Source organism: Euprymna scolopes, chromosome 6 (genome assembly GCF_053919585.1).
Source record: "Euprymna scolopes isolate OS-2025 chromosome 6, ASM5391958v1, whole genome shotgun sequence".
Taxonomy (NCBI): domain Eukaryota; kingdom Metazoa; phylum Mollusca; class Cephalopoda; order Sepiida; family Sepiolidae; genus Euprymna; species Euprymna scolopes.
In genome coordinates this window covers 46,460,943-46,475,546 of record NC_136487.1, presented here as the reverse complement: position 1 = coordinate 46,475,546, position 14,604 = coordinate 46,460,943, and the positions used below count along the sequence as shown (strand labels likewise).

The 14,604-nt window shown below is 32.3% G+C and overlaps 1 protein-coding gene across 1 annotated transcript in view; it reads right to left on the bottom strand.

Moving 5' to 3' along the window:
* Positions 1-2,923: 2,923 nt before the first annotated feature.
* LOC145277638 (uncharacterized) overlaps positions 2,924-14,604 on the bottom strand; it is a 92,568-nt gene continuing 80,887 nt past the window's right edge. Inside the window, exons 6-10 of the mRNA XM_080129217.1 lie at positions 12,109-12,136; positions 11,715-11,829; positions 10,600-10,800; positions 7,497-7,649; positions 2,924-4,798 (exon numbers count right to left, since the gene is read on the bottom strand). Coding sequence (XP_079985343.1) covers positions 4,620-4,798; positions 7,497-7,649; positions 10,600-10,800; positions 11,715-11,829; positions 12,109-12,136 — 676 coding nt within the window. The 3' untranslated portion in view covers positions 2,924-4,619. The remainder of the gene's footprint in view (positions 4,799-7,496; positions 7,650-10,599; positions 10,801-11,714; positions 11,830-12,108; positions 12,137-14,604) is intronic.

The following is a 14,604-nucleotide window of genomic DNA, read 5'->3' as shown; positions in this document are numbered from 1 at the left end:
TTACAAGCAAAGAACTTTTACTTTTCATAATAAAAAAAAGTGTGAGGAGTGGCAATTAACCTTTAAAAAAGCATTAAAAAAAAAAAAAAAAAAAATAGAAGTTTAGAGAAACAGACACAAAAAAGTATATAAAAACAAATAGTTTATTAAACAATACAACACTGTAAGAGAATAATAATAATGTTTATTTCAGTGTGTGTGTATGTGTGTGTGTGTGCAAAATTATTGTATTCAGGTATTCAGAAAGTGGTTAAAAAGGCATAAGATATTTAAATGCTAAATAACTTATACCTCTTCAGTTGAGATTCTATAAAAGTTTATAGTTTTTCACTGAAACATTCTGTTGGTAATACTCGTTAAGTGTCACCAATCACCGAGTTATCAAATTGGCATTTATCAATAAAAATTTTGCTAGGCTGGAAGTAAAAAGTTTTTTGTTATGGACAGAATTAGTTTTAACTCTTGAAGGTAAGACAATTTGGGGCATCTGAAAAGTGTGCAAACTATTTTATATACACACACACGCTTTTAACTATTTTGAATAATTTAGTCAGAAACTGGGCATTTTATTTTTTTTCTAAAGAATGTGAAACTTACCACTAAAAATAAAATTTGCAAAACATGTTTGTGTCTAATGTCGAAATTACTTGCAGACAAATATATTGCAACTAAAATAAATACATCTAGATAATTTATAGAAGGCAATACTTAAATATACCAGGTTGTAAGAAGGAAAATTGAATAGCAAAGTGATTTCTATTCAAAATAAAATCTTGTTTCCAAATTTCTTCTTAATCACTAGAGTGTATAACCACTTTATCGACTGTTTCTATTTCTTTATCTTAGGCTACTTTCTGCTTTGTGCATATATTTGTTGACTTAAATTTTTTAAAGATCACAGAAATTGGTGTATCCCAGAACGTCAAAAATCAAACATTGTGTAATGCATCATGTAAATGCTATATTTATAAATTTAATACTGTTTCACTAAATATAATTCGATATTTCTATAATTTAAATTATTTTGAAATGTTAACATAATTGTAACCCCCTTTAACAGACTTATACATATATTAAATATGTATTTATGCTGCAATCTTTCTTTTAAATATATTAAAAACAACAAGTATGCTCTGTTAGTTCAAGTTTCCTAATACATTTCTTTATGTCTAGTTCAGTTTCTTGACCAAAGCTCAGTAGAAATTGCTTAAGATTATTTCTGGAAAATGATCTCAATGTCTTTGAAAGTTTGAATACATCAAGATAGATTTCAGACAATTTCTACTCCAAACTTTTGATCTGCTATGAAGTTTATTTAAAAGTTGAACCAACTGAGCATGTTTTTTGTTTTTAATACATATAAATGGAGACACCATTTTGTTTCTTTTAGTCGAATTTTTTTTTGTATATAATTTTTCTTTTCAATTTTAATAATCTTTTTCTGCAAACAATGATCACATAAGCAAATAACAATAAAATCGAAATATTAAATAAATTTTCATACGTACAAAAAGTTTTAAATAGATAGGATCCAAAGTTCATTTTTTTTTTTTTTTTTTTTAACTAAATTGTCTTCTAAAATCTTCTCTCAACTAACCTCCAGCAGAAAAATGTTAAAATAACGGAAGCATTCCAGAATTTTTGAAATGAGGATTGATAATTTGGATTATTTAGATTAATATTCTTAATTAAAAATGGAAAAGGAAGACCATATTGCTCAACTTTACTCTTGAAAAACCCACAAAATAGTTGGGTGAAATGTTGAGCAATTTGGTGCTTCTTTTCCATTTTTAATTCATACCGTTTGGATTTATTTTATCCTTATATTGTCATTGCTGTTCTCATCCTGGTTGTTATTTTCACAACGTTTTGGCTGTTTAACCTTTGATCTTTTTTTCAGATGGACCTTTTCAAACAAGAGAATCTTTATGTTAGACAGAATTTCGAACTGAACCCTTTATTTAATCCTCGAAACAAGAACAACCTACCTCCTATGGATTAAATAAAAGAGTTCAATTTGAAATTCTGTATAGATTCCTGATTCCCAAGTTTGATTAAATGCATCTGCAAAAAAGGTTGGAGATTACATCAGCCAAAACGTAAGAATAATCGAGATGAGAATAGAAGTCGGAATAATCTAAATAATACATTCAAGCCTTTGTTCAGTCTTGTACAGGTACTCGTGTGGAGGAATCTAATGTGAAGCAAGGGTTGCACAATCCAAACCATACTTCTAACCCAGCACTACTAGAGTTCAGTGGCAAGAAAATCATGCTGGGATAAGCAGAGAGCCCCAACACATACAGTACTTAGTACATCTAAATCGTCACTCGTTTCGGCACCAGACTCAACGTTGCTTAACTATCAATGATCTAACAAGAACTGGTGTGTCAATATGATTATGCCATATACTATCCAAATGATACAACAGAAGCATTAAATATGTGCATTGTTGGTAAAAGATTCAAAGAATAAACAAATTGCCTTCTGTCTAAAAGATTTATTTCCAGAAGCAATTTCTTGATTCTCAGCATTTTTTCTTTTTAATTTTTTTTTTTTTTTTTTTTAACAAATATTGTACATATTTCATCAAATGTCTAATTTTTGTTACATAAATTCTAACATTATTAGTTAATGAAAATTAGTAGAAAGAAGATCTGCTCAGGGGAGACAATCTAAAATTAACCCGTCTTTATTAGCTATTTAAAAATAGGAATTTGATTTTAGTTTTTAAAATAGTGAACACTGTTCACCAAATTTGATTTTTAAATCAACACCTATAAAACAAAAAAACTGGATTAAAAAAAGATTATTTGACACAAATAATTTTTTTTTTTTTTTTATAATTGCTGATTTAAACATCAAATTTGGTTTGATATTTGGTAAAATGCAAACAATCAAATTCAAAAAAAAAAATCAAATAATTATTTGACAATTTAATTTGTTCTAAAACTTGTTACATAATTAAGGTGGATGAGTTTGTGAGATAAATTCCCTTTGATAAAAATCAATTATAATTCACAAACGAGAGAAACAAGAAGAACAAAATCCTGTTTCTTTGCTGAAATGAGTAATCGTTTGTAAAAGAAATGCATTAAAACAAAATGGTGGTAGGTGTTGAAAATGAAACTCCTTCCTAACATCAGGAGTTTCTCTCTCTTCAAGCAAGATCACCCATCAACATTTTCCAATTGTTTAATTTATTTAACATTATTACCTTTGTTGTCGTTATTTTAGTAAGGAGACTCTTCAGCCATCTTCACGTTGAAATCATAACTTCCATTTTCTTCTTTTTTTTTTCCACTTAATCTCAACAAAGGAACTACTTCTTCCATTGCAGATTTGGATTACTATTATCTCGGTTGCCACAAATAAGCAATCCTCATCTCAAGTTCCGAAACATACTGCAGATTTGAAAAGAAAATCTAAGGCAGTTCTGGATTTTGAAAATAATGGTACAGCATACAGCATAGCTTTTCGATTTTTAATGAAGCAGAACTAATCAAAATTTTAATGATCAAATAATTTATTGAATAAAGATAAGGAAGATCTGAAATTTGGAGAGGAAATCTTAAAGTCTGAGTTTGTTTAATGGGACAGCAAAACTGAAGAGATAGAGATTATATCTCAAAATCCTGGATGCGAGCTTTTCATATAAATCACTTTGAAACAAGAATAGATGATCTCTTTTTTTCTTTTTTTTTTTTTTTTATACTCTTGTTCACTTAAGCAAGATGTCTGTTCACATTACATTTAAATATCTGCATGTTAATACAGTTAGAGAAACAGGAAACAGGGAATTCTAAAGTCTAGCAGAAGACTTCTAGGAAGAAGCTATTAGAATAAATGGGTTTTTCAGGTGCATGTACATTGAGCGGGTGCAGGTGCAATGAATTCATCTGAGGACATTCCATTAAAGTGCTTGCAAAACAGACACAGGGATGCAACATTATGGCGATGGGACAGGGGTTGGAGCTTGGTTGATAATGCAGAACTTATTAGATTGAAGACTTTTTTTTTGGATACTGTCTAAGATGGAGAGACAATTACCTGAGTAGCAAGAGTGCTACTAAAAATACAAGAGTTTCATAATATTGTTTGAGCGGGGGGGGGGGGGGGGGGTGCTGTGACATTTGGATAAGCTTAACATTAATTAAAATTTCCTCAAACCAAAAGACCCCCTACAAAAATATTTTAATCAAAACAAATATAAAGACACCATTCTATCACTTAAAAACAATTAAATACAATTAAAGGTTTAAAAAAAAAAAATTTTCTTGTTCTTATAAGCATATTTTTATCTTTTAAATAATTTTTTGTTATAATTTGTTTTTAATAGCAATTAATTTTTTTTTTGTCATATGAAAAAGTTCAATAGCAATTTTTTTGTCATATGAAAAAATTCTTTAAAAAAAGTTTCAAATCGTTTTTTTTTTTTTCTGTCATCAGAGTGAAATGTTTCCTTGTGTTAGATTTTAATTTTGCATGTTTAAGATAAAAACGTTACCGACTTTGGAAGGGAACAAAAAAAAAAAAAGATATGGAGAAGGCGGAACTACCTGTTTTGCTGGGTCAGTGGGTGGCCAGATGAAATATAGGTGGGGAGAAGTGTCAATTATTTAATCGAAGCTGCCCCAACTGCTGAAGCTGCCACAGCTACCAAAACTGCTTAAGCTACTAAGAGAACTCCAGCTCCCCCAACGTCCACATCCCCAGCCACCACCTCCCCAGCCACCACCTCCCCAGCCTCCCATCATACTAGTAGCACCATGGGCAAGAAGAGCGCCACCAGCCACACCTGCAAAATAGAATTACAAACACATACAAAAAAATGTCAAAGAAAAATAAGTGAATAATAACTATGGAAATGTTTTGATAATTTTATTATATTGTGTTAATCTAATCATTTCTATCCATTTTTTTCTAGCTACACATGTGCATACATGTTTCAGCTAAAACCTGAAACAGAAAAACTTTTTCAAGCCAAAATTGTAAAAGAAAATGAATATAAACTCAAATGGCAATCTTAACTATTATCAACATAAATTATTTTTAAGGAAACAGAGTTGGGAATATTGTTAATAACATTTCGGTATATTTGTGACCTATTTGCATTAGAAATAAATAACACAAGTCATAACTTTTTTTTAAATCAGCATAAGTATCGATTCTAAGCAAAGTAGCCATTTTTAGTCATTTTTATAAGTGAAACGAAATGGTTATTGTTTTATTATTGGAATCCTTTGAGATGAGTAATTTGTATATTTATTTTTTTGTAGACTGTTATCCTTATCTTCATAGTTGACGAAGGTCAGAGGAATAGTTGGCAAACAACTATGAAGATGAGGATAACAGTTCGCAAATAAATAAATAAAAATGGCTACTGTGCTCAGAATCTATATTTATGCTAACTTAAAATATTAAACTATTAACTTATTAAACATTTTCCTTTTTTTTTAATGCAAATAAGCCACAAACAAGTAAATAAAGCAAAATAAATTGTTTTTTCAAGAGTGTGAATTCCATACAGAAATGTTGATTTAATTTGAATAAAATATGCATCAAGTGCGCTTGAAAGCCAAATCACAACGTAATATTAGGAAAATAAACAAATATTTTACTTGTTCGAAATTTATACTGAGGATGGAGTTTGGCTCCGAAATATATTTATCTTATAAATTTCAAACAAGTAAAATATTTTATTTAAATTTTTTTTGATTAATTTCTCAACTGATTACCTTTTAAAATAATTTCTCTTACTAGATAGTAACATTTAAATGTTCAAATTATTTATGATTTTAATAATTAAAGAACATAATAATTAGTAAAATACGTATAGATGGTTAAACAATTTAAGATACTTATGCAGAATAAGAACTTTTATGGGTTGAAAAATGCCAAATGAAAGTTTTGCGATTTTTTTTTTTTTCATTTTTTCAATAAAACAATTTCTTTTATTACAAAATACATTTCTTTTATTATGAAGATAATTCAATGAAAAATTAATTGAAAAATGAAAATATTCTTGTTATTCTGAAGAAAATACAATAATTATTCAATAATTTTGACGAAACTTGAAGAAAATTCAAATCAAGAAAATAAACACTTATTATAAGCTAAGTTTCATGAATATTTTTTTTAATTCCAAGCTGATAGCAAAAAAATTTCTGATTTTTTTCTTTTTAATTGATATTTTGTTTGAATCAAAATAAATATTAAATGTTTTTTTAATGATAAACCAATGATAGTAAATAAATGTTTTCTTAAATGACATCAGCTGCTGAAGTTTTATTGGCTTAGCATTTCAGTACTTTTAAGTATTTTACATACAATGCCCCCCCCCCCCAAATTCTGACAATAGCACGATCCTTATTCTGCATAAGTATCCAATTCCATTAACACTAATTATACGAGGTTAAGGGATAGGAGCTGAAATTTCTGGTGCACAGGTGCTGTGAGTTTTTATTGAAATTCAAACAAATATTTCTTTCTTTATATTGTTGTATACTAAAAAGGAATAAATTGGATGTTGCGGAATTTGCCAATATCTCAAACGACTGCTTTACCACAGCTGCATGTGCCATGTTTTTTCTTCTGCATCATTAATTCTAGCCTTTCTCTCTCATCTTGCATCATTTTGGCTGAACACCCAGTTCACCTCGAATATATTCACGTTTGATCGGAAATCCTAGATCTCTGTTCTTTTTCAGTTACTCTCAGTTTACTTCCATCAGAAACTAGTTATGTCCGCTTTTATTCTCAGCTTGTTACCAAAATTTCCAGTTCTTTAGAATTTGACTTGATTAAAAAAAAAAAAACAAACAAACAAAAAACAATAACAAAACTGTCATATTCCAAAAATAAAAAATTGATCAAATTTTTTTTTTTTTTTTTACTTAAAACGAAATTTTATGACAGTGAGAAGGGAACAGAGCTGTCATTTTGCTTTAGAATGCATTAAAATCTAATTCTACTATAGAGATTTTTTTGTATTTAAAATAATTAAAACTTTATTTGCTAAAATTGTAAAAAATTTTTTAGTTAAAACGAAAACAAAAAACAAACTACTTGATCAACTTACGTGATTTTTGGAACATGAAATCTTTGTTCTGTGACAGATACATACATCATAAAGATTTTTTTGTATTTTTTTTTTTTAATTAAGTTGAATTCTAAATAAGAACCAAACTTCCTTCTGAATTCTCAATCTTGACTTCCTCCCCTCAATTACCCAAAAAGTTAACAAATAACTATCATGTCATTAGTTTGTGGATTTCAATTAATTAGCTAGTCTATTTATTATCCTGCACTTTCTAGCTAATCTCTCCCAGTGATCCTGGTTTGTGGGGATGAGAACAGTCTACAGTATCATAGGCCAATAATTTGAAAACTTAAGTTTGTGTGATTGCCTTACAATTAAATATTTTTTAAGATATGAAGCGTGTTCAAAAACTAACAAGACTGCTAGTTCAATACAAGACAAAACCAATTCTTACCTAAAGCTACTTCACCAATTCCACCAATTCCACTGCTTTTTTTCTCCTTGACAATGATTGTCGAACCCTGCCCGCCGTAATATGGTTGTTGCTGAGGGTACTGTCCTGGATAACCTGCATAACCAGGAGGTGGAGGGGGTACTTGTGCATAAGCTGAAAACAAAAACGAAACATATTCAATTTGAAAATAACATTCTTGATAACAATAAAGTTTACAACATGGTTGTCTTGAAGTCCAATTCTACAAATACTTGTTGAATTGTCCTCATTGCTTTAAATCCTCTCGTTGTATTGTTCATTATCCAACTGACAATCTCTTGTTGATCCACCCTTTTAAATAGTAAAATTCTGCCCAATCACCAATCATGGTGTTGTCTCACCATCCACCTAACATTTGTTGCAGATTGGAACCCTGTGAGGTGAAAAGTCCGATATGATTAGATAGTTTAACTATGCAACTTGCATAGCTGGGTTACCCTTAAAAAATCTAATCCTAAGTGATAACATCTTAGTAAAAAAAGTAAATGAATAAAATAAATTAAAATCAACAAATAATTAAAATTCAATTATGTTGTTAAGAAAACTGCAACTTTGCAAATTTTTATTTTAATATACAAAAATATGAACCTATCCATATACATTACCTGAAAGTACTTCGTTCAAACTCCTCAGCTTAATGTTCACAGGGAATAGGAGTTGGAACAGATACATTGAGGGCAGCTGCTGCGAGGAAGGTGGGCTCTCTTTACCATGCTAGAAAGTTACTTATGCCTGAAAGTATCCTGTACCTCTACAAGGCCACCATTCAACAATGTATGAAGTATTGTTGTCACAAATTTGGGCTCGTGCATCTGCTACTAGTCTTTCACTCTTGGACAGAGTTCAAAAGAGAATCGCTAACCTAATTGGTCCTGAAGTGTCAGCTAAGCTTCAGCTTCTGTCCCATTGATGAAATGTTGCATCCCTCTGCCTGTTTTACAAGTATTTTAATGGTAGATGCTCTCACAAACTACAAGCCCTTGTACCCCCTCGACATAAATACCCCGACAAGCAGCAAAATCCCACCCCTACATAATAGAGATCTCCAGATGCCACAAAGCCTTCTACTCTAATATTTCTTCCTTAGAACTGCTAGACTTTGGAATTCACTTCCAGGTTCCTGTATCCCCCGACTGTATTGACATGCAGAAATTCAAGTGTAATGTAAAGAGTCATCTTGCTGCTAAACTCCCTACATAGTGTCCCTGCTATTATGTCTCAGATAGTAGCCCCCTACATCCAAGTTGCACTGTGCCTTGTCTGGGGTGAAAATGCAATAAAAAATTTTTTTTTTTTTTTAATTAGGTACACTTCTAGTTCATTATAATATTAACTTACCTTCCATGTTACAGAAAAGAATTTGTTCTGTGGAAACCCATCTAACGTAAGAACAAAGCAGCAGCAACAACAAAAAATAATAGCATTGACGAGCAGTCAGTCAGTCCTTACTGACAACATTCATTTGCATATACGACCATCATTGCTACTATTTGACTCAATCTCTCGTGTGACTGCATGGAATGCAAACACAACCTTTTTGTTTCTTTACTAACATTTTCTTACTTGGTTTATCAAAATGTACTCTTAAATAAATTTCAATTTGTATAAAATGCCTGTCATTTATTTGATAATGCTTTTCCTCTACAGTGTGAGAATGAAGCAACAACAAACAATTCTTCAATTATGGAAGACGAAATACATAAAATCTTGTGCTGACGAACATATTCAAACAACCTGTGTGCAAAGATAATCTCACCAGACTGCTGTAGATATGATGGTTGTGGCATTCCATAACTTGGTGGCTGTCTGCAAGAATAACCCTGCCTGTAATCACTAGGTGGTTGTCTGCATGGATAGCCTTGCCTGTAATCACTAAGTGGCTGTCTGCAAGGATAGCCCTGCTCGTAATCAGGATGATCAAAGCCAGGACGACGACGATATGGCTCTTTCAATAAAAGAAAGAAAAACAAAAACTATGCAAGGAAAGAGACGAAATTCAATTGCTCTATTATAGATTTTTGGTCAACATTGGTTTGAGAATGGCAGGGGTTAAGCAAAATGGCAGAGATAAACAGGGTGAAAATACTGGAACCAATCAGGTGCTGTAGTAGGAAAGTGACTACTTGAGGATAGACAATCATGGGGTAGTAGGAAAATGACTACGCAAAGATGACCAATCAAAAGCAGATTGTAATCCCATAAAGAAATTAACAAAACTTCTTTTCAACAACACCACAATGAACATCTCCGCTGTCAAAAATACCCATCTTCCTCAATTTGTTTTTCTTAACATAATTGTTCTCATATGTAAATGACTATCACCTATAAAATAAATCTAACACAAGTTCTTTTTTATGCTGAAAATCAAATGTCCAACATGCAAAAATTGTTCACATGCTGGTAACCTTTCATTTTCTTTTCTATCGTTAGAGTAGGTAACATCTAATCCTCCTTTGTATAATTTTAAACCACACAGATATAAAGAGCATCCAAGGCCAACCAATGAAACATCAAGATAAATAACTACACAAGATTAATTAGAAATCAAAGAAAAACAAATAGAAAAGTTTAAATCTATGTGCAAGAAAAGGCATACTTTTTACAAGTCATTCAGGATGTTTATAAAATGTATGAATTACTTTATCACTGCAATACCCAAAAAAACCCAACTGCAAAATATATTTGTTAATCAGCATTATAATTTTAAAAAAAAATGAGGAGATTAATCAATACACCATTAAGAAAACAAACAAACAAACAAACAAAAAAGACAACCATTCAGGTGTTGAGACATGGAAAGACAACCATTCAGGTGTTGAGAAACGGAAAGACAACCAATCAGGTGTTGAGAAACGGAAAGACAACCAATAAGGTGTTGAGAAACGGAAAGTGATTGACTAATCAAATAATTTAAAAATAACTTATTAATAAAAGTGCTGAGTCACTACTGGTACAAAAAAGTTGGATAAAAATGAATCACCACTTCATTGATTTCTATTTTTTTCATGGGATTAAAAAAAATGTATTTGTGACGCAGTGTAATCTATACAGAGGATGTACTTACGCTGTTGAGGATAATATGGCTGCTGTGGATAAGGTTGTTGTGGGTATCCTGCCTGCCGTGGGTATCCTGCCGGCTGTTGAGGATAGGGTTGTTGGGGATATGGCTGCTGTTGTGGATATGGATAAGCGGCCTGCTGAGGATAAGCTGCAGGCTGCTGTGCATATGATGGTGGTGGGGCTGGCTGTGTGTATGGTGGGGGTGCTACAAGAATATAAATTTAATTTTACAAAATGGTAAAATGACAAACATTGACAATATATATATATACACACATCTAAATGAATAAATGCAAAAGTTGGACCTATTTCTCACAAATAGGTACTATTTTAAGTTAATTTAACTTTATACAATAAACATACTATTTTTTTTTCATAAATTGTTTATGTATAAGCAATACCACTTGCAAGGTTAATTTACATATTGGTTGTGAAAAAGGAGATATTATTAATGTAACGTTACACATATTTAAACGTGTAGACATCCTTGAAAATAAACCAGGACAAAAAATAACTTGACTTCTTTTTTTGCTTAGTGAAACAACCAACATTTATTTACAGACATGAGTGGGGCCAGACATTTAGTTTAGGTCTTTTCCTGTCGCCTTGGGCCACCGTGCATAACACATCTATCTCTGTCCTTCTCTGATGTGATTCCAGTTTTCCCACATGCTCTTCTTTTTATAATTATTTTCCTTCTTTCTTGCCATGATGTCACCTTGCACCCGGCTTGGTTATTTGCATCAGCTGCCATACACATGTCTGCACGCTGTTACATTAATTAATTATTATATATTTCTTTTTAAATTCTATGGTAGCTTTCATTTTAATAATATAACAAATAGTTCTATATTTTGCGATATTATTTTTCTTGCACAAATATTTAGCAATTGTTTCCAGATGTTTGTTTCTTTAGGAGGTACCAATTTAATTTTCTTTTACAGAAATTGAAAATCTTTAAACAAATTTTTTTAAAAATATTTTGAGTACAATATTGACCGAGAGGAGTTGGAAAAGGCTTTATTTTTATTCCATGTTTGACCCCAGAAAAATAACTTCAGACTCAAAAAGGCATTCGAAAAACAAACAAAAAAAACCTAGTTTATCAAGATGCCTTACCGTTCGCATAAGCTGGAGGTGCTGAAGCACCTGCGTATGGCATTGGAGCATATGCCGTAGATTGTGCTTGTGGTACAACAGGAGGAGCTTCAGATTTACGAGGCGCTGGTGGCAACTACAAATAAAAAAAAAAAAAAAAAATCTTTCTTTATGGACATTTGTTTTATGACATATAATCCTTTTTAGGTTATTTTATGCTATATTGCAGCACTCCTGCAAAAGCGTTTATAATTAAACTTAATATCTGCAAATATTTATACAGCAATCAGTTTAAGAATGCGTCTCAGATTTTTCCAACTGATTCCCTTCAATGGTCTCTTTTCAAGACGTCATCACAGCGGATTACTTTTTGATACATTCTAATAAAATTATAAAAAGAAAAAAGATCACTCACCACACTGACAATGGCAGTCATCCAGTCACTAGGATTAAAAAAGAAAAAAAAAAAGAAATTTAGTCAAAGATTTTTAATTAAAAAAAAAATTTTTGCAAAAAACAAACAGTAAAGGAAAATCAAAGAAAAACAATATGATTGATATGGGATTGCTCTTAGAGTGAGCGAAGTTCATAAGAAATAAATATAGCTGGTGAGTTGGTTATAAGCCATAGGAGAGATCCAGAGTTGAACGAGCTGTTGCGTAGATTTTAGTGATGCTACGTGTAATGTAGAGGTTGGATAAAATAAAATAAACTTAAGCCTACAGTGGGGATGGTCTTACTAGAAACAAATCTTAGTTAACAAAATGGAGTTCCAGTACTTAAGTCGATAAAATATATTTCAAATTAAAATCACCATTGCTTCATTATTAATGATTATACCAGTTTCTAAGAATTTAATGATTTAATTCCAGATTCTGCCCTCGCTATTACCTTAAATTACACAAGATAGTAAATTTGAGAGCTGTATGGAATATGATTTGATTGCTATTACTCTCAGAGCCTCTCTGACCTGAATTATCACAACTATCAGTTAAACAGAGAAGCTAATCAAAAACCTTGATTCCAGTAAAGCAACTGGCCCTGACGGTATTCCAATTATAGTACTCAAAAAACTTCAACCTGAACTAGCGCCCATACTTACAAAACTGTTTAAACGTTGTCTTAAGGAGAATAGTTTCCCATCTCCATGGAAAATTTCATCAGTATGCCCTGTATTTAAGAATTCAGGTGATCGCTCATCCCCCTCTCAGTACAGGCCAATAAGTCTCCTGTGCGTCATGAGTAAGTTGCTGGAATCTGTTAAATACAGAAGTAATCAACCATCTCAACAAAAATAACCTTCTTAGTGACACTCAATATGGTTTCCATTCTGCTAGATCTACAGCAGATGTGCTTACAGTTATATCTCATAGGATTAGCAAATCTCTCGACGGAGGCAACCTTTCTAGGGCAATTGCTCTTGACATATCTAAGGCCTTTGATAGGGTATGGCATAAAGGTTTACTTCATTGCTGGAAATGTCTTCTCAATTATTAAATCATTTCTTTCTGATAGGTTCATAAGAGTAGTAGTTGAGGGGCAAAAATCAGAAGCTCACAGTATTAATGCCGGTGTCCCTCAGGGGTCCATCTTGGGCCCAACTCTTTTCCTGATCTACATTAATGATCTTCCAAATCACATCCTTACATCATTTGTAGACATCTATGCTGACGACACTACCATTTATGGTAGCACATCTAAGACAGTAAATGACCAAGTTCTCTCCAATTCTCTCTCCTCTGATCTTGAGCACGTAGTACAATGGGGTAAAGAATGGCTGGTTACTTTTAATGCATCTAAAACCAAGCTTCTCTCTTTACATCATCAACATTCTGATCCACATCTGACATCAATTGAAATGAATGGCTCTCGTCTTCAGGAAGCCTCAAGTTTTGACAAACTTCTTGGCTTGACCATTACTCCTGATCTTAAATGGAACACGTACATCAAATCTGTTGCCAAGGCCGCTGGAAAAGTGGTGGGATCTTTCTATCGATCCGGTAGATATCTCACTGCTGATGCTATTCTCTATCTATATAAGAGCCAGGTACGTCCAAGGATGGAATACTGTTGCCACATCTGGGCAGGAGCTGCTAGAAAGGACTTGGCCTGCCTTGATAGAGTTCAAAATAGACTTCGTAGCCTCATAGGAGATGTCCTTTTCTCTTCCTTGCAACCTTTATCTCACAGAAGAGATGTTGCGAGTTTGTCTCTGATGTATCGTTATTTTCATGGAAAGTGTTCAACTGAGCTTCAATCTATGGTCCCCCCCTTGCCAAATTTTCACAAGAAACACTCGTCTATCTGTAAACATTATCAATAATTCCCCCCACTCTTTATCTGTGCTTAAACCTAAACGTAGATTCCATGAACAAAGCTTTTTTCTTAGAACTGCACGCCTGTGGAATTGTCTTCCGTTTTCCTGCTTTCCGGCTGACTACAATATGGTTGTCTTCAAGTCTAACATAAATAAGTTCTTGATGAGCCGTTCCATGTAAGTTATCAACTTTACCAAATTTTCATTACTAATGATTACTATAATGTCCAATTTCTACTGTACACTCTTTAACCCTTATCCTTGAGTGGCCTCTTGGCCTTGATAATGTGGTGATGCCTATGTAAAAAAAAAAAAAAAAACCAGTTAGCAGAAGATAATTCCATAAGTCTGCAGTTCTTGCAAAGAAACTACTGGAATACGAAACTGTAATACAGTGACGTATCAAAACAGTATAATTAAGTTGACACACCAGTTCACGTTAGATCACCAAAGTTAAGCCACATTGAGCCTGGTCAGTACAAAAATGGGTGACCATTTGATAATATCAGGTGCTCTGAAGCCGGGAAAGGGATGGACGCCAGCATGCTATTCTTGCCCAAAACATGCTGCATGAAATGATGCAGCACCCTCACA